General features: G+C 41.8%; 1 protein-coding gene across 3 annotated transcripts in view; it reads left to right on the plus strand.

Annotated features, from left to right (window-relative positions):
• NWD2 (NACHT and WD repeat domain containing 2) overlaps positions 1-26,364 on the plus strand; it is a gene marked incomplete at its 5' end in the record, with an annotated part of 126,330 nt that overhangs the window by 91,227 nt on the left and 8,739 nt on the right. For 2 of the 3 annotated variants that reach the window (XM_081121080.1, XM_081121081.1), the window contains 3 exons: positions 18,707-18,910; positions 21,765-21,909; positions 24,472-25,061. In XM_081121080.1, the coding sequence (XP_080977206.1) occupies positions 18,707-18,910; positions 21,765-21,909; positions 24,472-25,061 (939 nt within the window). Of the gene's footprint in view, positions 1-18,706; positions 18,911-21,764; positions 21,910-24,471; positions 25,062-26,364 lie in introns of those variants that run through there. The other variant, XM_081121082.1, reaches the window with a different exon arrangement.

Below are 26,364 nucleotides of genomic sequence, written 5' to 3' on the forward strand. Positions count from 1 at the left end.
GGATGGGCTTTATCCAATCAGCTGAAGGCATTGAGAGAAAAAGACTGATGTCCTCCGAGGAAGGAGGAATCTACCTGTAGATGGCCCTCGTAACATCAGCTCCTCCTGGGTCTCCAACCTGCCCTGCAGATTTCAGACTTGCCAGCCCCCACAATCACATAAGCCAATTCCTTAAAATATAGAGATGCGCACACACACACACCCTCCCTCCCTATTGGTGATGTTTTTCTGGAGAACCCTGATTAACACAGCTCTCTTTATCATTTTACATTAGTTCTACAGAGACTCATAACTTGTTTTGCTCACTCTGGACACCATAATCTCATCTCCAGCAGTCAGTGGATTTAATCCACTACAAACATCTGTTACCAGCACTTGGAACAGTTCTTCCACTCAGAACTTTATGAAGAAATCAGAAGGATTACCCTAAGGTGACAATACATATGATCAAATGAGAATAGTATATAATTGTATATATGATCAAATGAGAATAGTATATAATGGTCTGGCATGTAATTTTGCACATACACAATCCATCTGATTGTGATTTTAATTTCCAAATTGTTTTTCTCAAATTAAGGAATTAAATCTATCACGCTCAACTCCAGATTTCCTCTTGTGTCTCCCAGACTCAGTCTTCCCTTGTGTGCCCGTATTTATCCTTGCCATAAAGTAGCCCATCCTAGAGTGAGGGTGATTGCAGAACCCTTATTTCTGGTCCCCCAACATTCTCAGGTTCCACCTCCCACTTGCTTAAAGTTCACTGTAAGCACAGAGTATTTTTGTTAGATGTAGTTCAAGGAAATTGCATTTCTTCGGTGCCCTTGGCCAGATGCTTGCCCACAGCAACCTGTTTCCTTGGGAACGGTGTCCCCCTCTCTACATCTTTCTGTTACTCTCTGTCCACTGCCTCTCTGTTCTGCACCAGGGGCCACACTACGGCCATGGAAGGTTCTCATTACGTGCGCTCATTTGGTAAAAGCACATCCTTCAAATTAAATCCAAATTAAAACGAGAACTCTGATCGCCCAGGAACATGAACCTGTGATTGAAATGGTACCATTTAACTCCACAAGTGAGTGCGTGAGTGGCACAATCTCATCACCACTGTTCCTAATAGAAATAGCTAAGAGTTACTAAATGCTTAATGTGGTCCAGGCACCGTTTAAAGCATTTTGTTCAAGATACCAGTTAGTCCTCACAAAACTCCTTGGAGGTTAATACTGCAAATAAAGCCATTTTACAGGTGAGAGACCTGAGGCCCACGGAGCTTAAATAACACATCTAGGACCACATAGCCTATGTGGCAGAGACAAGACAGATTCTTGCAGTCTGGCTACAGAGCCCGTGCTCTTCAATGCTATGGCCCCCAAAAGCACACCCTGCCAGCCTTAACCTTCATAACAGAGAGGCTTTTATATATTTTACAAATATTTATCTGTGACTGATTAGGCTTACATATTTTTAACTCATTATATATAACCATATCTACACCAAAAAGGTTTTGACAGGAATTTATATAAAAAACAGTACGTTTTTGTTTTTGCTTTTTTCTTAACATTATAAAAGACAAATAAGTTATTGGCTAAGAAATAAAGGCTTAGGGAGAGACAACTCTGTATCAGAGAAGGATTTTGAGGGAAGCTGCTGACTGGAACAGGAAACTTGCTCTGGGTTCCTGGCTGCTGTGAGCCCAAGAGGAACACAGTCAATGTCCCATCTTTTATGTGATAAAAAGGAGGCAGGCGGTTCATGAAGAAAGGTATGAAAGGAACTTATCCTGTGCATGTTTTCTAAGTGATGGCTTGTGTCTTCAATTGCAATTTTAAAATGCAGATGTCCACATGTGAGGGTCAGTGAGAAGTTCATGTCTTCATAATTTTCCCACCCAAACCCCTCAACAAAAATTCAGATTGAGTTTCTCTTACAGGCAGGGCCAATCACATTGTCATTAAATGGGTGGCCCAGCAGCAGGACTCGCTGTTTAGGCCTCCCCGGCTGCCGTCTGGCTTGGAATACAATAGGAAGGGACCTGGACTCGGGCAACATGAACTCCTTATGCTAGATTCTATTTTTTTTAATTCCACATATCTTAATTAACTTAAGTGTGTTTAAAATGAATTCTGTTTTGTTTGTTTCAAATGCACTTAATTTTATGAGCTATGAGTTCTAAAGTTCGTCCTTTTAAATTAAAATGATAAATTTCCCTTTTTGATCACTGATTTGAAGAATCCATCGTGCACTTTGGTGGCCAAATATTTCCCTTATAACTCCCCTTATAGTAAATCTCCTTGCCACTTAAAAACACTTTCTCCAGTTCTGCCCGCTGATATGAAGTGAATTTCTGATCCAGTCCTTCAGGTTGCCAGCATGGTTTGCCTCTTTGGTCTCCGGAATGAACTTAATTTCTTTAGCCTTTCAGTAAAGCCCAGTCTCCGTGCGTTTACTCAGGGCTGTAACTGTACTGCGGCTCTCCTTGGGCATGGTCCCCAAACCAGCCACAACTGTATCGCCTGGGAGCTGCTTGGAAATACAGTAATTCCCCCTTTTCTGTCTCCCACATTTTCTAAATCAGTGAATAGTAGGTAACTGGAGCTAAGCCAGAATGCAGACTGCATCCTCAACTGTCTCAAAACTTGAGAGTTTCAACTACCCTGGAAATCGACTGAATCTAAACAGATACGCGTGGGCAAATTGCTTCTTTTAAAACCCCTTATCATGAGTCTGCCTTCCCATCCGTTGTAATATTCCTGTGCTCGGCTCCGAATGTGTCCTCTCTGTCCTATCTATCTTAAGTAATGAAGAGCGCAGAGCTAACAGCTCAATTTCCCCCAGCAATCTTTCCGGTGGGAAAATAAAAGGAGTTACCTTCCCAGATTGTGTTTGGGGACATCAGGCTGGCTCTTCAGCGCAGATTTCTCCATTTGCGTGTGGCTGTTAACCCAACTGCAGTGGGGAAGAGTTGCCCAGCCTTAGTGAGGAAATTGGAGCAATGGCAAGTATTTCCCCCCTCACCTGAGACACAGTTCCCAGTCGTCATCAATTCACTCAGAAGGGCCATTTTAAGAATAAAAATTCATCCTGATTCTTGCCAAGGTTTAGAAAGCCAACTAAGGACTCTCAGACACTTCAACTCTGTGACTAATTGCCTTGTGTACTTGCTCTTGACAGTGGCCGACAAATGGGCATTTTATGAAAGCCCTGATGGAGTGCTTTGCTTTTATTGTGACCATTTGTGCATTATAAATAAAATGCAGAGTGCCCTCGTTTTAATCTCAGTCAATCTGCGCTGCTTAAAGTGAGGTTTGGAAAAGCCTGATAGCCTTTCCCTAAAAACAGTGGTTATACTTCTTCTGTTGTGGTTCCTACAGTTAAATTACGCTTAAAAGTGAACTTAAACAGGATTTATTTGGCAAGAAGGAGTATTAAGGCTCAGTGACGTGCTATCATTAATCGATGCTGTGTATTCATTTTATTCAAGGCACTGATGTTGGCCAAGAACAGTGAGAACAGCACTCACTTTTAAAAAATATACATAAGTATGCCGGCTGGCATGGCTCAGTGGTTGAGTGTCAACCTATGAACCAGGAGGTCATGGTTGTATCACAGTCAGGGCACATGCCCAGGTTTCAGGCTCGATCCCTAATAGGGGATGTGCAGGAGATAGCTGATCAATAACTCTGTCATCACTGATGTTTCTCTCTCTCCCTCTTCCTCTCTCTCTGAAATCAGTAAAAACATATTTAAATATATATATGTATGTATCAATAAATCACTCATTAAGTCAGGGACCGTGTCTCATGGAAGAGCCCATACTGTGTATTTTGTGGAGCTCTTTTTCATTGTCCAATCACAGACTCCGCCTGTTCTCTCTCCTCCTTGGCAAGAAATCTCATTTCCCGCTTCATTGCAAAACAAAGGACGTTCATCATGAACCCCTAACTGCCCACACTCATCTCTACCTCACAATCCTCACTGCCCACACTCACCTCCACCTCACACTATCTCCTCACCTCCATTTGGCCCAGTTTTCCAAGTGTCTCAACAAAAAACTCTGCTCTTCAAAGATACCACCTTGGCCTCGGCTTCCCCAGGATCATCTCTGCTGGTTATCTCTGTCTGTCATGTATCTGCAGCCCCTCTCTGCCTACTAGTATCTCTACATAGTTGATAAACTCAGTCTCTCCCCTCCGTCACTCTCATTTCATTACTTTGGACAACACCGAGGTTCAGACCCTCCTCTCTCCTGGACTCCTAACTAGTCCCTCTAATGGCAGCTTCTTTCTTCTCAGCATTTTACACCAGAATTACCTTATTAAAAGACATACATGCTTATGTTAGTCTCTTACTCAGAAACTCAGTGATATCCAAAAGAATTAGAAAAAAATTTAATGTGTCTCAAGATTCTCCACACTCCACCGCAAGGGCCTCTGCTGTCCTGTCCAGAATGACGTCTTCGACACACCTCTTTGCAGCTCATAGGTCCCCCTGCTGTCCTTTGAGCATCAGTGCCCACTTTCAGACCTCTGAAGTTTTGGTCTTGCCATTACTCTGCCTGCAGTATCTTCTCTCTGCCTGTTGAAATTCTTGTCTTTAGTGTGCTTCCAATTCTAATCCATGACACCCATCTCTGTGTACCCATGTTATACTTTTATTACAATGCTGCCTTCCACTGTGGTTAGTTGTTTGTTTCTGAGATCAGAAAAAATGTCCTTTGCATTTTTTTTTTTTTTTTTACCTTTCCCAGTGACAAACATGGTAACTTACCAAAATTAAATGGCTAGGCACTGAATTGCGTGCTGTTGACCAAATGGAAAATCACAGGCATTGCAGAGAAGAAAAAAGCGCCAGCTCATTTTTATCAGACATTTTCTTCTGCAGTATTACGTAAGTGCAGTGAAGCTCACCCATCTCTAGGATATGTGTCTATTGATCAATTAAATTCCCCTCTGAAGAAATCATTGTTCAACAAACTCAAAAATAGTCTGGAGGATTTGCTAGAAATGAATGATAGAGATTTATTCAAGGGTCTTGGAGTTTGCCAACTGGGAACACAGCTAGGCAAAACCCAGAAATGTTTCAAAGAAGAAAGAAAAGTTAAAAGCTATCTAGTAAAAAGTACATTCTTGAGGATTATTGGTCCTGCATCCCCAGCCCTAGGATTGGTTGGAACAGTTATCAGTCAGATGTCAGGCCAACGGGATGATGGATGCCAGGAGGTCTGGTTACATCCTGATGGTCTGGATGACGGAGGTCAGGTGGCCTGGATACAGGAGTCCTTCAAAGGATAATTGCAGGGTTGCCTGGAAGTCCAGATGTATGTCCAGACATTGACGCAGGACCGGAAAGTTCACAAAAGTTTATGGTTCCCAGGCTAATTAGAACAAGAACGGAGTCTTTCCTCATACCTCAACCTGCATGATGTTAATAATTTTAGCAACTTGATTACAATGACTCCATTTTATATATTCCCTGTCTTCATTCTTTCCTTGCCACATGGAAGCCCTCGTGTGAAGCAGAAAGACAGGCTGGATTGGAATCCTGAGTTCCAGTCCTGGCTCCTAGTTCAGCCCCAGAGGTTCAAGTGTGTCATCCAGTCTTCTGGGAAGACTGAGTTTCTTCATCTGTAGGATGACGGGTTGGCACTATGTTTTTCCTAAGGTTTCTACCAAGTCTAAGATTTTGTTATTTCAGCCATCACCATCCTTTTGTCAGCTCTTGTTATACAAAATCTACGAGTTGTTAAGTTTGAACGACCATTTTCATAGCATGGGCAACTGTACTTTGAATGCTGAGGCTTTCTTGATGGGAAAGGGGTCTCAACCCAAGACATGAACCCTTGAGGGAGAGAATTAGGCTGTTCACTTCTTCCTGATACCTCCATGAAACCACCAAGAGCAAAGTCTAGTGGAAGAGAAAGCACTGGGAAGATTGCTGAGCCCACGGCACACCACTCCCACGAGCTGCCGTGTATTCATCCAACAACATGTATTTATTAAACCACTTAATAGGTTTAATCCACTATTCTAGGCATGAGGATATAGTGATGAGAAGACAGGTGAGGACACTGTTCTTGAAGTGTATAGTAAAGGAGAAAACAGATAATGAACAGGAAAATATATGAGTTTCTAAAAGGTCATCTTAGCACAATAACACAAGAAATAAACACATTAGGCACAATAAGGCAAAGCATTGTAATAGGTACTTGAATGGCTAATGTGGTTCCAGTGGCAGAGAAGGTATAGCTGAGGAGGTGACATCTGAGCTGAGGCTACAATGAATGACTTAGTCACACAGCAAATCTAGGGGCACCAAGCAAGCTACCCAACCATAAGCCAGGATTTCAGTGGGCCTGTCCCAGGGAGAACCAAACTCCTAGGAGTCAGGTCCATTTTCCCCAATGGAGATGACTTCTCTATAGTTGAGGCCCAATTCAAGGTTCAGTTCCTGTCTAGGGCAGAGCTGAAATGCATAAATCATCTTTGGTGGCCGATAGCAGCAACTCTCCATTGCTTGTTCAGTTCCATTCGAGAAGGGGTTCCCATTTGTGCTGCTCTCCTACGGGCCTACTGAGGTGTTTTCACAGGTCCGTATCATAAAGGAGGTAGACTTCAGGTCATGAGCAATTTCTGGTACTCTGCCCCTTTTAGCCCCATTCAAGATTATGTAACGGAACAGAAATTAGTAAGAACGTCAGTTAGTAGCCCTAATCATTTTCCATTACAAATGATAGTAATTCCTTTTCAGTAACCTAACATCTCACGGCTGATCAAGTTAGTAGTCAGAAGCCTGTGGAATTAGGCCCACATTCCTCAGCCAGTCCTACTTGAACCACCCATCCCTTAAATGCCATTAAGACCAAGACTTTTTATTTCTAACAAGAGTTTGTGTGTGGCGTGTGTGTGTGTGAAGAGGTCACAATATAAAATGGGTTTCTTATTGTAGGTTGCTGCCAAAAATATTGAGAAACACTGATCTATCTCATAGATTAGAGTCAGATCTAAGAGACAGATCGTATGTCAGAGTACCCATCGTTCCCAAAGATAGTCAAGAGCAGAGTACTTTGGGTGCTCTGACATACATCATCTTAGAATATTTTTAAAATTAAAGCAGGCAGCTAGGAATATATGATGTTGTCACTGCAGAGTCAAGAAGCCCAAGGCATTTTAAACACAGATCTAATGAACAGATCTTGGAGGAGCCGCCTATTTGGCTCAACACAAGCACACCGGTAGACAATGAGTGATTCAGAACTACAACCCAGATTTAAACTGTTAGATTGTAATTTCTTTACTAATTAAATCAGTGGCTTCTAAGCAAATGCAAGTCGTGCAAATCAGAGCTTTGTGATTATGGTAAAGGTTATCCAGAAACTCTCTAAAGTTGGTGGTGTTGTTTTTTAATTTCTAAACAGAGTCACGTTAATTCATGCTACTTTTACCTGGAGATTACCTTGGTCCCAAATAAGCAGCAACAAAAACAAAGGGCTGAAATGATTGATAACTGCAGAATGGAAGATACTAGAAATCAGCTTGTGATCCCAAAGGAAGTAATAGGTCTAGACAAGCATCAGTGGTCACTAAAACCATTCGGAAAGCAGGTATTGGGCAGATTCCACCATGGCCTCGGTCAGTCTCAGCATTACTCACATTGGGTCACATCTTACAACATCATGATTGATGCAGTAGGACAACAGCATCGTCTGTGAACTATTCTTGCCAAAAAGCAAAACCAAAAAACCTAAACCTGAATATAAGCGAGGCTCTAAGTCGAATAGCCAGTTTATAGGACATATGGAGGCAACAGGAGGAGGCGGCAGTCAGCCAAGTCTGTGGCGTGGGATAGTCAAGAGCAGTGGTCCCCGGTCAGGATCCTGGAAGGCTCTTCCAAACACAGATCATTGGGCCGCTCTCCCGGAGCTGCTGCTCCAGTGGGACTGGATGGGTTGAGGACAGACTGCATTTCTCTCATGCTCCCAGGAGATGCTGAAGCTGCTGGCCCAGGGCCCACGGTCTGAAAACCATATTCTTCCCCCTTGTGTGGAAAAGCAAATGGTGCTGGATAAATGAGTTGTTACTTTATAACTGGCACAATCACCAAAATGACTGGAAGAAAATAGAATGTGCCTAAATAAACTGCCCTTATCCCAGAGTTCAGACAAGTTAGCAGATGAGAGGAACCCTGGAGGACCCTTCAAAAGATGGTTACGTGAGAAGCCTACAGAAATTTCTTATCTCCAGGAAGAGTAAACGAAGACATGAGTTGGTCCCAAGGAAATGAGCCACCATGGAAGGGCGGGGTGGGTCTGAGTACAGCCGGTGTCCTAAGATTGGGAAGTGGGAAGGGGAGGGGCTTGAGCAACTGCAGCTGTGGACGGTGGAGACCTTGGGACCTAGTGCAGGAGCCCGAGCTTCTGCAGGGAGCAGAGAAGGCAGCACCGGCACCTGGGAGGCCGTGGCGGGTGGTAGTTGAGAGGGGCAACCCGCTGTGTAAGCACCTGGCTTTGACATTAGTCACCAGTAACCTTGGCATGTCTTCAGGCATCAACTCTGGTGTCATTGTCTATGGTGGGTACTAATGGAGCAGCTGCACTTTTTAGGCCCCAACAAGCCGTTGGCTGCTTTTGGCTGCTGCTTCTAACACAGCACCTCAGACAAGGAAAGCGTGACAGAGGTAAATGACAGAACAGCAACGCTGAGACCCCAGAGCGTACCTGAGAACCATGCCCCCCAACCCCCCAGAGCTCTCCTGGGTGAAATCAAGGGATTCTGAACTCCACAGAAGGGAGATGCAAAGCCCAGAACATCCTGTTTTGAAGCAGCGATTTTGACCCTAGTGCATCACCAGCTACTGGAGCAAGGAAACATGGGTGGCAAACACTTCCACATACTCAACATTTTTCATCGGAAAAGAAAGATGATAATATCCAAGTGTATATCTCTTTTCATTAAGGCCATTTATATGGGATGACATCAAGCTAAAAACTTCTGCACAGCAAGAGAACCCATTACAAAATGAAAAGGCTGTGTGGGAGAACATACTCACCAATGATACGTCCAATAAGGGGTTAATTTCCAAAATATATAAAGAACTTAGTTAAAACCATTTAAGTACATTTTTAAAATACTGGGTCAATTTACTCTTTTAAGGAGACAGAATATTAGGCACGATATTAGAGGACTTCTAAATGTGAAATTCCACTGACGGATTAGGCACATACTGAAGGGGCCTCCAGGACCCCGGCCTCGTTAGCGGGCCCCACTTACAGTGCTGCTGCGTCGTGTGGACAGTAACTCTTAATGAGCCAGCTTTCCTTCCGTCCAGTTCTCAGGCCCACGGGTGCATGCCAGGCCTGTGCGCCGTCCCCAGTTCAAAAGGAGAAACTTCTCTTGGAACTGTGGGCTGGCTGGCAGGATGCAGGGGCTATTCAGCTTTCTCTGCAAGGCTTTCAGAGCAGCGCGGAAAGGCCTCAGCAGGACCCGCACACCCAGGCAGTGCTGAAAGAACCTCGAGCCAGGCTGGCCGGGGCTGACCCCGCATCCTGACCAAGCGGCAGGATGAGAAGTGAGGGCCTGCTGTGGGCCAGGCACTGCGCAGTGCAGCCCAGCCTGGGGGACCGGCCCGCAGGACAGGAGCTGCAAGACCCAGGCTCTGCGCCACTACAGGAATCCCTGTTGTACAGTGTGAAGTTAGAAATCGGGTCTGAGCATGGGGCTGTTTATGTGTTCAATATAAATTGATGCAGTTTCCACTGACGTAATGCCCTCAATATTTGCTAGCTTCATGATGGGTATTTTGTATATTATTTATAAAAGCAAAACAAAATTGGAAGAATCTAAATATCAGTAAGAAAAATGGTGAAGAAAATGTGAAATATTCTTATGGTGGGATATTATAACTATGCAAAGGAATAAATTAAATTTATCAACGGAGTCACCACAAAAATATAAGAATGGAAAATGGTGCGGAATATGTCCCATATGTAATTTGGGTAAATTTTAAAATAAAATGCCCATATATGTATATTAGTATATATGAAATATAAGGGTTTGTAGCAAGTTCATAATATGTTCACTTAGGGAAGAAAGAGAGGGGAATCAGCCTGGATTTGCAGGTCAAAGGGGAATTCAACTTAATCTGGTATGTTTTATTTCTTTTGTTTAAAACCTATATGTTGAAAATGAATGGAATCGGTAAGACCAAAGGCAAAAGGGACTGCTTAAGAAGAGTGCCCTTGTCAATAAAATGGATTCCCGCGGGCGGAGGCTGAGGCCTGAAACTGCTGCATGTGTACACTGGAACTGAACAGTCAAGGACACGAATGGCAGAGAGGGGGTTCAAGCTCCTCATAGTTGGAGTCAAAATGTGCTGATCAGCTAGAGGAGGTGGCTAGATGATCCACACAGTGATGGGTTAGAGTTGGAGACACTGGATGGAGTTTATAGAGAGCTCATGTTTAACTTAGTAGAGATAAACTGTAAGAATAATAATATAGAGCACTGACAGTTACCTACAGAAATATTTACAGATCTGTGTATATACACAGGTTAGTATTCGCACATATAATTCCTTGCTCTGTCAGCTAAGAGGGCCTAAAAGAAATGACGCTGGGGTAGCAACAAACATATCTAGCACCCAGATCCTGGTTTCTAATACTATTCTCCAGTGAAAGGAACAAGGCTCCTTAGAGAAATGAGTGATTCTGGAGCGAGAGCAGGAAATACACAAGAAGACCTGGAGCATATTGTAGCGGCACAAAGTAAGTAGTTTCTTAAAAAAAAATTTTTGCCACAATCGTATTCAAAGGGACTAGGAGCCAAATAAAAGCTTCAGTGACCAAAGTTGAACTAATTTGAGCAATAAAATAAACTAGCAATTGGGGTCATAACCCAAAATATAAAGTAAAGATTCATGAGTCACCACTGGTACAAATGATTGAATAAATTAATAAATGAGATAAGAAAAGACAAATTCTGTGCAAAGTAATTCCAAATTATGTAGATACTCCACCCTGAAGGACAGGAGCCTAACTGCCACCCCTTAAGTGTAGGCTGCACAGAGCAACTCCCTTCTAATGAGTACAGTATGGAAGCGGGGAGGGAGTGGGGCAGTCACTCTACAGTAGAGAAACGCAGCAAACACTGCCTCGGCCAGGTGATCAAGATCAAGATCAACACTCATAAGTTAAGTCGACAGTAAGTATCTTTGATATGCTGAAAACGCACTTTGCCTCTATCACCTTCCTCCCTGAAACCCATTAACAAGTCTAATAATGAGACAAATACCAGGCAAAGTCCAATAGGGGGCATCCTACAACACACAAGACCACTACTCCTCAAAAGGGCCTAAGTCATCAAAAACAAAGAAAACCTGAGAAACTGTCAAAGCTCAAAGGAACCTGAGAAGAGATGACAACTAAGTGTAATGTGGGGTCCTGGATGGCGTCCTAGAACAGGAGAAGGGCAATAGGACAAACTGTGGCAAACCGAATAAACTATAGGCTGTAGCTCATCAAGATGTACCAGCACGGGTTCAGGAATTGTAGCAAGTGTTCCACACCAATGTAAGACGTTCAACTCGGTGAAAATTGGTGCAGGAAGGGCGGTAAGTGCAACTTCCAAATACTATCAGCTCGATTTTTCTGTTAGTCTAAAATTGTTCTAAAAAATAATAATTTTTTCTAAAAAAAAAAAAAATGCTTTGAAAAGATGACCAAATTTTGAGTTGTCAAGCTGGGGTGTGGGGTTATGGTTGTTTATTTTATGCTTTGCAAGTTCTCTATTTTTTTCGTTTCTCAGAATTAGAAAAATAGAAATTTGAACAGAATTCTTTCCCACACATTATGTGAATTAGTAATTGTGTTGGACAATTTTTACTCTGTTTTCTTGTTTATATTAACACCAGTAAAAGTCCCTTATAGAATAAGGCAACGATTTAAGCTAAAACCGAGCTTCTGTGTACACAAATCTTTAGGCAAAGAGTAGGGTGGATTGCTACAAGTGGAGTTTTATACCTACGGCCAAATTACATTCCCAGCAAGGTCACATGCATTTTTATTGGTACTCTGTGTGAGGGTGCCCATTTCCTTGCTACTTAAGTACCACTAGGCATTATTACTTTCCTCTATGAGTTTGATAAGCAAAAAGACCTTATCCCATGTGTTTCCATTTGCAGTCCCATGATTGTTCATAGAGTTGAGTATCATTTTTCATGCTCACTGGCATTTGTTTTCCTGCTTCTGTGAGTTGTCTGTCCATGCCATTTCCCGTTTTTCCCCTGCTGTATAAGAGCTTTGTATAAATGTTTTGAATATTGTTCCCTTCTCTCTGGACTCCTGTGACACCGCTCCACTCTTCCTCCTCCTGCTCTGTGCCCACGTAAAGGTTGGTGCCCTCGGCCCAACCTGAGGTCTTGCCGACTGGAGGGTCTTGCCTTCAGTTTGTAAAAAACACACCACCTGTGAAGCGCAATAAAGCAAGTTATGCCCGTATCCGAGGGCTCCCCTCGAATGAAAGCTCAAAAAGAACAAGGACCACGACTATTGTTAGTGTCACAACTGCCCCGGTGTACCTGGGAATGAAGGGGTTTCTGGGGCTTCCAGTGCTCAAACTGGGACAGCCCTGGGCAAACCAAAATGGTTGGTCATCCTACAAGTTAGGTGCTCAGTAAATAACTGTAGTTGAGTGAATGCATGGTGGCTTCCAGGACTATTCCAGCCAGGTGACCCTTTTTACCTATAATTCTCTGTGTGTTTTTTTGTAATATGTATTTATTGATTTCAGAGTGAGGAAGGGTGAGGGGAGGGAGAGAGAAACATCAACAATGAGAGAGAGTCATTGATCGGCTGCCTCCTGCACACCCCCTACTAGGGATTGAGCCCACAACCCGGGCATGTGCCCTGACTGAGAATTGAACTGCAACCTGCTGGATCATAGGTTGACCCTCAGCCACTGAACCACGCCGGCCAGGCTACAGTTTACTATTCTAATGGCTTCATGTAGAGCACCACATGAATAGTAGATATCTCAACTTCTAATATGTGCATAACTCCCTCCCCACTCCTCCCCCCACACACACATACACATACACAAACCCTGCTCTTTCGTATTCACTTTCTCAGTGACATTTTTCTCTAGCATTTTAGCATTCCGGTAATCCTGGCACATTTCTCAGATACCAGTTTTGTAAGGTGACTGGTCGGGGTTAGGGGTTGTATTCTGTACTTTGGAACCCGTGCAGATTAACTGCAAACTTCAGAATGGTTCCATTCCCTGTGGTCTGTTACTCTGTCCTTTCACCCTTATGGTTGCTTCCTTAGTTCTGATGTTCCTAAAGAAGACTCTTCGTGCTCAGTATTTTGCAGATGATGAAACTTCCTTATAGACACAAATGTCTTACAAGCAGTGAAAATAATTATTGATACAAGTTTAAGTTCAGCATTGGGTTTCAATAGCCATAGTTAAACCATGAATATCAGTTTTAAGAAAAGGTAGCATTATGATCTGATTATGAGAAAGCTGAGACTCTCAAACTAGATTGAAGCATCAACTTAGTTACTCAGCGGTAGAAATGAAATTGGTAAATCATGTCACCTGTGACTTTACCCCCAGAAGACTCTGCCCTCACCTCTTTCCTGACATCCCACCACAGAGGAAAGGCAAGGGCATACTGAGGTCACCAAAGCAATGGAGAACGCTTCAGTCCCTCTGTTCCGTTTGCTACAATAAAAACTGCATACCATCAGACCCCAAAGAGTCTCAAATTGCAAGCCCAGGCAGAGCTAACTGCACATAAAGAGCAGAGTGGGGGCTGGGGCGTCACTGTCTGCCCAGTGGAAAAGAAAAATCAATGGAGGGCTTAGAAAATGGTATCTCTAAGCCTTTGAAAGCAGGGGCTTAGGTATATGTATATCAGCATATAAAGGAGGAAAGGAAAATACAAAAAGTAGAGTCCTTTCACGTTTAAGTTCCCAGTTATAATGAACTCAGTCATTCATAAAATATTTTTTTAATTGAGGTGAAATTCATATAACTCAAAATTAACCATTTTATAGTGAACAGTCCAATCACATTTAGTACATTTATAATGTTGAGCAACTGCCAACTCTAGTTCCACAGCATCTGGAAGTATTTCTTATGCTAGAATTTTACATGCAGAGATTACATTTTAATATATTAGAAACTTTTCTTAGACTTGTCATCCATTTGGACTTATCTCCCAGATTGTATCTGAGCACTCAGTTGGATTATTGTTTTTCACCTAACTAATGTGACATATCTCCAGTGTTTAAGAATGGGCCAATTTAAATGTTTTCACACTTGACTAGGTGGGTGGAAGAGGTGATTGTGGATTTCTACAGACAGGTGAAATCTCATATGTTTATGTTCATATGTATTGACAGGGTGTTTAAACAATTCAATTAAAAGTTAAAAGTTATCTCAGACATATGCACTTCTTTCACACAGGATCACGCAGGCAGACTGATCAAGGGTATAACTAATAAACATGGACTAAATGCAAAATCAAATACAGTCCCTCAACTCCCCACCCAATTTCTCCTACAAACTTACAAAGTTGGTTTAACTAAGCAAAAATAAGCTTCTTGAGCACTGAGGTGAGAAGGATGTGGAAAACCTGATTTCTTTTTCTGTGGTAGGAGTAAATGTTCTATTGCCAGTGAACAGAGAAGGAGGCCTTCTTGCTCATAATTTCTGTGGCTGCCCTAGGGTCATCCATACACACTCCCCATGGCTACAGAGCTAAGAAATGGGCTGATTAGGAAACCGAGACAGGCCTGCATCTTGCTATCTCCACTCTTGCCCCTGGCCTCTTAGACTTGGTCCTGCATCTCTACCCCTGCTCTGAGCCACCTACCATGTGGGCTGGACTTTGCTACCTAGCTGGACTGACGCTTTCTCTAAATCACCTCTCTCTGGCCTGGTAAATATAGGCATGTTTTGTGTGTTACCTTAGAACTGTAACCACACAGAATGTAGAAAAGTCTTCCTAAAAAATGTGGTAGCAAACTTCTCATTTGCTATTACTCTTTTCTCTGTTTCTCAAATAGAAGGATGAGACTGAAGCAGGATCCTGTCTCAGACGCTTGAAAAGTAACTGCTTCATGATTTATGAGCATTCCACCCAAAGGAAGAATCGATAGAGAGAAGGAAAAGGGGAGAACAATCCAATAAGTAACTTTAAGCCTGCAGCACATTATTACTTTCCTGGAGTTCTGTGGCACCACTTTATACATAGTAGGCGCTCAATATAGATTTGTTATTTGAATCAGATGAGGGTATTTTTTCCTTCGGTAATCTCTAAGGGACATTTTGCTTTGCTCTATCGATCAAATAATTAGAGTATTTGGTGCCAGCTGCTCAACTCAAATAAATAATTATTTTTAAATAGCCTTCGATTTTGGTAGTGATTTGCTGTGTTCCCTGTCCTCCCCCTTCAGTGCTTGCTGACCATTACTCATGAGACCTCATGTGCATCGCCCAGCCAGAGCAGTAGCTCTCAAATTCTAGATTAAGTTGTAACCTCATTTTAAAATCCAGATTCCTAGGCTCCCTAACCACAGTGTCCTTTAGGTCTAAGAAGGGATCTACTTACCTATATTTCAACAAGCCCCCTGGGCAAGCCAGGTGCAGGTAATCCATGGAGCATATTTTAGAAACTGATCCATAGACTTGACCTTGCCCTCAACTCTGAGACCAGCCTTACTTAGAGCAGAGAGAAGACGAAGCCCCAACAGTGTGTAAGTCGCTGGTGCAGCGATGGCGTGATCCTGGCCTGGCAATTCCCACCAGCGACGGCGCTCCTGGCCCGGGCGTGATCTAGTCACCGGTCAGTTTTGCCTTCTTCCCCGCTTCATGCCCAAAATGCAGACCTGGATCTTGGTAGCTGAGTCCATGGTCTTCCTGGGCTCCACTGGCTGCTAGATGGAGGTGTCAGTCACTAATCCTCTCTTCAGTGCTCTGCCTGGCCACGAGGCCCTCCAGCCAGGGCCAGCCTACACCTCGTATGCCTTTTTGGATTCCCCCTGTGGCTGCTGCTTAGAAGTCTTCTTTTCCCTACTGTGTCCCTGTGGCTTTGCTGGATGGCTCATCCCAGCACTAATACCTCACTCCTCATGACAGCCAGCCCCGACTGAGGATGCTGACTACCCTTATCCAGAATTAGCCAAGGGTAGTAGGTAATCACTAGGCCGGCCACCCTAAAAAGATCATCTGCCCTGTATCCCTGGCAGAAGGAGAGGTCCTGCATGCTCGTTTACCAATTTAACACGAGAGATTCTAGAAGAAGGAGCTGTTAAAAGTGAGAAACGACTCAAAATAGCATTATTTTGGTCACATACAACTTTTTGTCAAGAAGAGCCCGAGACAAATGCAGATTAAAAGAAAAATGTTTTTCATTGGCCTTCAGGCTGATGCACTGAGTTGGAGTTTAGAATGCCCGGATCTCAGAAGAGCCCTCTATGAGCCCTCACTGCCCAGGCTGCAATAACGGAGACAGTGTGGGGGTCGGCCATTCAGCTCCCCTCGAAAGCATGTACGCAGCTGAAGAGAACAACTGTGCTCCCCTCCTGCCTGGTCACTGAGGACACCTGAGCTCCAAACAGTGGGCTCGGTTAGCCACAGTCACCTTCAGTGAACCAGTTAGATGAGATGGATCATGCCCCATGGAGACAGAGGGCATGGCCCGGCCAGAGATGTTTCCCTGCTGAAACACTACGGGCTGTAGGGAGGGTGGCCAACAAGACCAGTCCCTTCCCAAATTGTTACTTTACCTGCGAATACAAGAAAAAGCTCCAAATAAGAATCTAACAAATTCTAATGATTTCTTCCTCTGTCCTGATTTCTTCATTTATTCAGCAATTGTTTTTTTAATATTTTCTGTGTGCTAGGAATGAACAGCTCTGGCTTCTGCTCTACAGGGTTTACTCTCTCATAGTAGAGTTTAGGTCACAGATTTCCTCGGGACACAGGTCTGGCCTGGGTTTTAGTCTCGCTCCTGCCTGTAGGGGATGGAAGACACTGTACATGGCAGTGGTGGGCAGTGGAGATGGTCTGATGGGCACCCAGGAAGCCAAACACAGTTCACATCCAGTCGCTTTCCTTGGATAAACAAGGCTTGACGTTCACGGCAGAGGTGCTAGTCAACAGGAGCAGGAAGGATGAAGATGCCCACAGATTAAACAGAAACCTTCCGCGGGCACTATAGGGGGACAAACTTGCCCCAGCAGTGTGGATTCGTGTTAGAGCTCCTCTGTGTTCCTTCCTTGTTCCTTCCTTGTTTCTACTACATATGTCATTGAAGATGAGTGCTGTTTCTATGAGCTCAAACCACCGGCTCAGGCACCTGCACAGTTTGGTAAAACACAGATTACTCAGCCCTTTCCCCAGAGTTTCTGACTTAGGTGTGGGGTGGGGCCTGAGTACAGACAGCATATCACTGGGTTTAAGGTTTTAATACCTGTTGTTTCCCTCATTACAAAATAACACATGTGTATTGCTCCTAAAAAGATTTTTAATAAAAAAGCAACGCACTCATAACACAACCTAAGTAAATTTAAAGCCACCCACTTAGAGCCATTCACCGTGCTGTGCGGCCTTATCGAAGCTCGCTTCTGTGTATCTGTTTGTGCATACACATACACGATATTCACACGTGAGAATATATACATGCGAAACATTGGAATCATCTTATATATACTGTTTCATAACTTACCTTTTCACCTAAGAGCATATTTTTTAAAAAAAGAGTATATTATAAACAGCCTATGTTTATGTAGTTCTAGAACATACTTTGGTACCTCCTTTGAATGAAGATACCATCGAATATTTCAGTGTCCCCCTTTGCTGGGCACTTAGGTTGTTATACCAGCTCTTTACTGTTAAAATAGGTTCAGCATATATATTCTGTTAAGTTTTTATGTACATCTGTAATTATGTTCTCAAGACAAATTCCCAGATGAAAAATTGCCAAGTCAAAAGTTATATATATGTTTTTTTCAGGCTTTTAATACATATTTCCAGGATACCTTTCAAAGAAGTATCAGGTCAATTTACATACTCATCAGTGGTATGTGGGAGTTTTCTCACACCTTTACATAATACTGACCACATTTTCCTTTGCCAATTTAATAGGGAGAAAATGTTGTCTTGTTCATATTTTGAACTGTTTTTGTTACCAGTGGGGTTGATCGTAGCATCATGTTCAATGATTTCATACTTCTTTCACTTGTAGCCTGGTCAACCTGGGGCTTAAAAGTCATACTACTAACGTTTAAAAGCATTTCTTTTGTTTGAGAGTTTACATGTTTGATATTTCAGGGTCCAGCATGTCATTTTTGTGTGTCATGAACAAACCAAAATAACCTCAAGAATAGAACAACTTTTGTATTATGTAAACTTTGGGGAAATAGATTTGCTACAAAATTTGGTTTTTGAATTTGTCTAATATGATATTCAATCTCATTTCTCAGTATGTGAAGAACTTATAATTACAATATAATTGATCAAATTTTACCTATAAAATAATCCTTGGGGAAAGAAAAGTATCCACTGTCATTAAAAGAGAAAACTGATGGCACAATGTATGTTGTAATCGATTTGTTAGTATTTATTGAGTGACCACATGATATGAATACTAAAGTGAACTTTCTTGGTGATACACTAAACTGAACTTTCTTGTTGATACACAGGGACTATTAGGGGAAAAATATGGGAACATCCGGATCCCCGGAGAAGTGGAGGCCTCAGAGTTTGAGATGATTTTGGACGCTGCCATAGAGGCAAAGCTGGACACCAAGTTACTGGAAGAGTGGTACTGTCGAGATGAGAACTCGGTGCCAGCGGCTTATTACCTCAGGCCCAAATCAGAAATGCTGAAAGGCAATAAAAATGCAGTAAGTTACCTTTCTCTGCAAAGTATGTATCTGTCTTTAAACTTTATGTCATCCTGGAGTGGTAGACTGCAAGTTTTTCTGCAATGAGCCCTAAATTTCCTTTTAACAACAAAATCCAAACCTAAGAAATCTTCCAATTTTTTTTATGCTCTCCCAAGTATATGTTTATTGATTTTAGAGAGAGAAGAAGGGAGAGAAAGAGAGGGGGGAGGGGAGAGAGAGAGAGAGGGAGGGAGTCATCAGTGTGAGAGAAATCTCAATCAGTTGCCTCCAGTACATACCCCGAATGGAGATGGAACCCACAACCTAGGTATGTGCCCTGACTGGGAAACAAACCCGCAGTCTTTTGGTGTACAGGACAATATTCCGACCAACAGAGCCACCTGGCCAGGGTAGAAACCTTTCAATTTTTGACTCACCATTCTTTTTAGCACCTCAGACTTTCCTTCTGGAGGCATTTCCTTCCTGAAGTACATCTTTTGGAGGTTCCACCAATGAAGGTCTCCTAGAGATAAACTCTCTCAGTGTTTGTTTACCTAAAAATATTCTTATTTTTCCCATTTTGCTATATGTCTTTATTCTGATTAATATACAGCATGTTTCTCATGTTTGTAAATTCATGTATTCTATTAGTTGTGGAAAATTCTCAGCTATCATCTCATCAAATAATCTCTATTTCCTCTGTTCTTTCAGTTTTGCTCTTTACTTAGATGTGCATTAGACCATTGCAGTCAATCTTCCAGGTCTCTTAATCTTCTTTCACATTATCACTTTCCTTATTTCTCTGGGCTTCTTTCCAGAAGATTATTTTAGATCTTTTTTCCAGTTCACCAATTTTTTCTTCAGCTGTGTTCACTCTGTCCATACATTGAATTTTCAAGTTGAACAGTTGTACTTTTTAATTTGTGAAAGGTTTTATTGGTTTGCTTGTTTGCTAGGATGGTATTTTTAAATCTACTTTTTATAGTTTCTTATATTTTAATTCAATATTTTTCCTTTAACGTTTCATGCATAGTTACTTTATATTCTTAAATCTTATGTAGTATCTTGGAGTAGGGTTGGTTCATGGGTGAGTGTGATGGAAACATCGTTGTCCCCCCTCCAAGTAGTTTCTATATGTATCTACTGTGTGTCCCCTGAAACTGAATGAAGGAGGAAGAGAAAGGGGCTGTACCTAGTCATTGCACAGAGTATTTAGAGAGATTGAAAAGAAGGCATAGATTCCATCCCTTTTCCAAAGAGAACAGCCATGATACACTTAGCACTAGGCAGCTCTAAGAGGAGAGAGGCCTGGGAGAGAGACAGTTCTTCATTGAAGGGCCTTGTATATTTGTCGTTCTGATATTTAGCATGAGCATTTTTCTGTGCAATACAAAATCATGTCAGAATCCTTGATTTTTCTTCTTCCCCCTCACATGCAGTTTTCAAAGTAATTATCTGAGAGCATATTGCTTCTATGGAGAGGAATATTGGGGTAAACCCAAACCATTCCCTGGTTAAACATGCCAAGAATAAATGTAGTAGCTAGGAAATGTAGTTCCCAAAGCACGTGATCCCATGAGAAACCAGGTCCACACAGTGGTTTGGGAGCACTTTTTCATGTGGCGCTGTTAGATTGGCTTTAGTTATTCCTCCTTCCTTTGATTCTGTGATCCTCTAGGGAAACTTAAATAATTCTCTAAACCCCACATGATATTTCTGTATAAACGTTGTTAAATAAGCGAATGTATGTTTTGTATGTGTGTGTAAAACTAACATTCCAGTTTTCAGCTGTGTTACTTTTGAATTGCATGACTGGGAAAATTTCTGATTCTCAGTGTTAATTTAATTTTCTACAAAAAATGGTATTAAGTCATCTACTTAAGATGTTGGCCTGAAGTGATTACATAAGTTGTGGTAATATGCCTGTTAAAATAGCTAGCATGTCATTCATCCAAATTTTAGGTTTATTACAGTTCATAATTATTGTCAATTGATTATAGATATAAGACATTTTTAAACACTTTGGAGGAGCAGGACAGGAAGGGAAATTCGTTAGTGGCTTTGAAACGATGAGGGGGAACACAGAGAATGCTGATGTGTACTGAGCAACCTATCTGGACCCAGGGAGGATCTGCATGGATTCACTAAAACTCACCTAAGACCAAAGAGAGAGAAAGTGTGGTTGGAGAAGCCATGAGGAAGCATTAAAGATGGGATTATTTTAGGGCGACCCATGCACTTTGTAACAGGAGCGAGAGTTTATTCTTCCCAATTCTTGCTGCAAAATCAGATTTTATTGGGCTCTGTCATGGATACACCATAAAATGCCTATAATTTTTACCCTTGCTTTCCATTTTGGGAAAATATTACAGGTTTTGTGAAAATTGCATTAAAATACACTCTTTGGACAAAAAAAAATGTAATGAATGAATGTATGAATGTTACTTTCTTGGTAGGCAATCCAATGTTATTTTCTAGAGGATCATAAAAACAAATGAAGATGAAACAATGAAAGACAAATAATAACATATGGGCACCTGCCCTTTAACTTTCCCTCTTTAGAGAATATTAAAGAGATGATTTTCTTATGACATTTGCATCAAAAATCAAGAGGGAACTACATGGTAAAATAAGAAAGCCCAGCAAACAAATCCTGTTTGGAGTCACACTCTTGGCAAGTTTTCATATAACACAGAAATAATTTCTAACTTTTAGGGTTAGTGGGAGTATCGAGTGAGATATCGTCTGTTAATCTCCTATCATAAGTATTGACGCATAGTAGACCTTCAAATAATAGTAGTTCTTTTGCTCTTAAATATCAGTTTTTCTTTGAAGATTTTGAGACTAATATCTCACTTTCACATTTCCATAGATGCAGCCTTCTGCCCATGCTGAGAATGAGAAGACCTGGCAGGAGATATCATATGAGATTAAAAAGATATTCAAGGCTTCTGTAAAACTGCTACATGAAAAGGGGAAAATCAAACATGGCCAAGCTAAGAGGTACCTGTTCTCAGGTAATTTTTGTACATCCTCAGTACATTAGGGAATAGATAAATAGTAGGTATATTCACTACTTCCCTTAGATGGTTCTGCAAATTTAATTTTATTTACAATCTGGAGAGATTTAAGTTTTCTAAATGTTTCCATCTCCTGGAGAAACAAGTGTTCTTTTGTTTTAACTCATAGATAACCCTTTACTTAACTTGAGGACTTCTCCAGAAAATGTAATTATATATATATATATATATTTTTTGGTTAATCTTCACCTGAGGATAATTTTTCCCATTGATTTTGAGAGAGAGTAGAAGGGGGGGCACAAATAGGCAAGTAATCAAATAAAAGAACAAGATCATTTTAGGAAGGATAAGTGGTATGTATAGAACAAAATAGTAATAGAATAATAGGAGCTGATGAAGGATGCATGGGTCCAGATTTAGAGGGAGTGGGCGATAAGGAAGTGACAGTTGAGCGAAATGACAGAAGGAATCAGAGCCAGCGGTGTAGCATTTATTTTGAAAATAAATGAAAATTTATTTCAATGAAAATTGCTGGAGAAGTACCCATTCTTTTTCCATAGTAAAGAATCATTGAAGAAAAAGCTACGGTGGCTTCATTTTCAGCTTGCTTTTGTGAATGGTGTGGCAAAACATTGGCGGAAACCTAAACGGCCCTTTGTACTGTTCTCCCTGGATACATGGATTCCAGCTCAGAGAAATTATAAATAATTTTGACAAATTCATTCTCTGCAAGCTGTCAAAGATTAGGTCTTATTTTCGGTCTTCCTGAAAATACTGTTTTTAGAATGCACAGAGTAACCAACACCCTTGCTCCTTTGGGATCTTTTTGATCCATTTTTGAGGCTCCAGTTCTTCATCTTTATCAAAGGCAACATCACTGTTTTAAAAACATGCCATGTTAGAAAAAAAAATGCCCAGAGCAAAAGCTTTCTTATTCTCGGGGAAGGCATCCTCTCTTTAGAATCATACAGCTCAAGTGTTCAAATATTCCATCACCAAACACTTTCTCCTAATTTTCTCCATACTAAAGAACTTTGTCCATATGGATATTTATGAAGATAAATAATTTCATACTATGTACTGTGAATACACCACTACAAGTGCTGTTTTCTGCTTGGGGTCATATCACTTAAAGACATACATGCTCAGAACAATTTTATTTATTTAACATTTCAAACTCATTTTAAGACCATATCTGCACAATGAAAATTGCTGGAGAAGTCCTCATTCTTTTACTCTTTTTTTTTTCTTAATCCTTACCCAAGGATATTTTTTAATTTTTTCCACTGATTTTCAGAGAGAGTGGAAGGGACGGAGGGGGAAAAAGAAACAGAGAGAGAAACACTGATGTGAGAGAGACACATCAATTGGTTGCCTCCTGCACGGGGTCGAACCTGCAACCCAGGCATGTGCCCTTGACTGGGAATTGAACCTGTGACCCTTCAGTTTGCGGGCTGATGCTCTAACCACTGAGCCACACTGGCCAGGACTGTACCCACTCTTTGAAATGGGTACAATGTGTGGGTTAGGGGCACCGACCCCCCTGTCCAGTCAAAAATCCACGTATAACTTGTTGCCCCCAAAACTTAAATACTAATAGCCTGCTATTGACCGAAGCTTTACCAATAACATAAATAGTCGATTAACACATATTTTGTATGTTACATGTATTATATACTATATTCTTACAAAAAAGTAAGCTAGGAAAAATAAAATGTTAATAAAGTCATAAAGATGAGAAAATACATTTACAGTACTGTGCATATTTATTGGAAAAAATCCACATATAAGTGGATCCTTGCAGTTCAAACCCATGTTGTTGAAGGGTCAACTGTGGTATATTTTATATTTTATATCTTGAAAATATGAATACCAGGTAGAATCTGGAAAGGTGTGTACTATTTATATTTAAATGTAATTTTCCCAACACGGCCACTTTCACCTTTTTATATAACAGGAGAGGAAGAAAAACAAAGCAGGCCTCAAAACAGTACCCTGCAGCGAATATCAAAGCTGCATGGCTTAGGGACAGAAGAGCGACTAGTGTATCATGAACGATAGTTGCCAGGGCTGGGCATCTCCCCCTACTGTTTCCTTTGTCAGGAGCTGTGACTGGTTCAACTTCAGGCTATTAAGGAAAATGCAAACAGAGAAAACAAATTCTGTGCAGAATTCTAGGAAGGAGGGGAGACCGACGAGGAGGCGGTGAACTAGATCTGTCACTTGGCCTCTTCCTGGCCCCGACAGGTCCCTGCTCTTCACTCTTAGACCCTGGAGTCTGAGAGGAAAGCCAAGGAATGCCTTAAATAAAACTCGACATGCTTTCTCTCTTACACCTATATTCAACTTCTCCCTCCTGGGGAGGGAATGAAAGAATTTTATTTAAAACCCATTGTTCTGGGTTCCAGGCTGTCTAGGAAAATGCAAGTAGGACATTAAGGAATTAAGAAATTATTCTTGTGAATAACCTACCACCACGACTGGAGAGTTAAGAGCTGGGAGGACGGTCCAGTGCTTCTTTGTTTCGGGCAATAAGCTCCTTGTCTTGTCTGCTTTCAGCTATAGAGGATGAGTTCGACTTCGCTCTGGGAAAGCAAACTCCGGCGTTCCTGAAGAAGTGTGTCTGCTACATTAGGAAAATTGCTAACATAGAGCGTTTCGTGAAAATCCCAGAGATGGGAAAATACATGGACATAACTGGAACAGAACCAAGGATCATCCGGGACCCAGAAGCCCAAGAGAAGCTGATAAAACTCAGGGATGAATTTATTCCTACAATTGTTGCGTCATCTAATCTCAGAGTCTACACGTCGGTTACTCATTGTGACATGAAGCTAGGCTACTCCCAGGAAATAGAAAATCATTACATAGAAGGCCTTGGTAAACAATTTTATGAGGACATGATTGATATAATTCAGGCAACGGTACAACAGAATTTTGACACTGAAACTGATACACTCTACGACGAAATCCTCCAGCATTCGTCCTTATGTAAAACATATGCCTCTTTCTACGAGTACAAGTGCGAATCTCTAACCATAGTGCATAAATACATTCTTCCAAGCAAAACCGGGTACATCAACCCGCTTATCATATATGGTGGACCATGCACTGGGAAGACACTTCTGCTAGCTGAAGTAGCAAAGAAGGTAAAAGCCTATTCTCTTATGTGTATATTTAAAAAAATTTTACTTTGGGGAAAAGATAAATTGATCAAATTCATTTCCATTTTCTGTGTTTACTACCTGAGTTATAATTAGTCTTTGGATGAACTCTTCAGCGTTTCCCTTTTGCTGGTATAACACGTGCATTGAAAGAGGAAGACTCATGGGGTACAATTACAGGATAGCTTGATGTTCCCTCCCACTGTTCAAAGTCACATTGTGGGGCTGGCTTTCACTCAAATGGAAACTAGTGCGGGTCTCACAGCTCTTTTCATGTCTCAGCAAAGACAAGCCCTCCAGTTGCTTCTGGACATGAAATCAGTCTCAGTTCAGCAATTAATATTTCCAGTCTAAGATGATAATTAAAATTTCAGTCTAATTTCAGTCTAATTTCAGATAATTAAAACCACTTCTCTCCCCCAGCTGTGGTTTTCCATAAGCAAGGTATCTACAGTGGTAGACAGGAACATAACCATTTCATTTCTTTCTCCACACAGCCTTTTTCCCATCCATCCGCAATCCCCAATCCCCAATCCCAAATCCCAACCACATGTATGACCCCTATAGGGTTTCGGTGTAGGGGATGTAGGAAAGGTAAGGTGGCCAGAAAGTTCTTGCATTGCCATTACAACTGTGAACTGGACTCTGCACCCTCTGGTCTTGGCAGGTGTTGAGAGCTGCTTCCTGCCTCTTCTGAAGCCTTCTCATGGTTTCCTGAAGGTCCTTCCCTCCCACATCCCTTGTCCTGGCTAAGCATCTCTCAGCTTCAGTTCCCTAGACACACAGGAATCTTTTTCTAGTTTGTCACTTCCTTGGATCCTAGATATTCAGCAGTGCACTTCTAATATCTTTCTACCAAGATCTTCTCCATAGTCCAGCAGACTCCCTAAGACAGGACCTGGGAAAAACAGAACCAACAAAAATCATTTAAACTCACTGTTTCCAGTGACTCACATCTGGTACATGGGAAACACTCAGGCATTTCTTTTCCCTGAGAAATTCCAGCTCCAATACAGCAACTCTTCGTCACTCCTCTATCACAGCAGCCAGCCAACTCAGTCACTCCATCTCCTTATTTCTCAGATGTCATCAGACACAGATGACCATGTCCCCCAAGCTCTAGGGGACACCCTGTAAGTGTTCCATCTCCCTAGGCCAGATGTGAGGAGTTGGGCTTCTCTCAGCCTTCCCCTTTGGGAGCAGGGTAGTGATAGATACAATCCACAGTGCCCTAATCTCCAGCTTTTTTCTTGGCCTCTCAAATCTCTTTCTTAGGCTGGAGGTAGGT

This window comes from Miniopterus schreibersii (assembly GCF_964146895.1).
Source record: "Miniopterus schreibersii genome assembly, chromosome: 1".
In the NCBI taxonomy this organism is placed as follows: domain Eukaryota; kingdom Metazoa; phylum Chordata; class Mammalia; order Chiroptera; family Miniopteridae; genus Miniopterus; species Miniopterus schreibersii.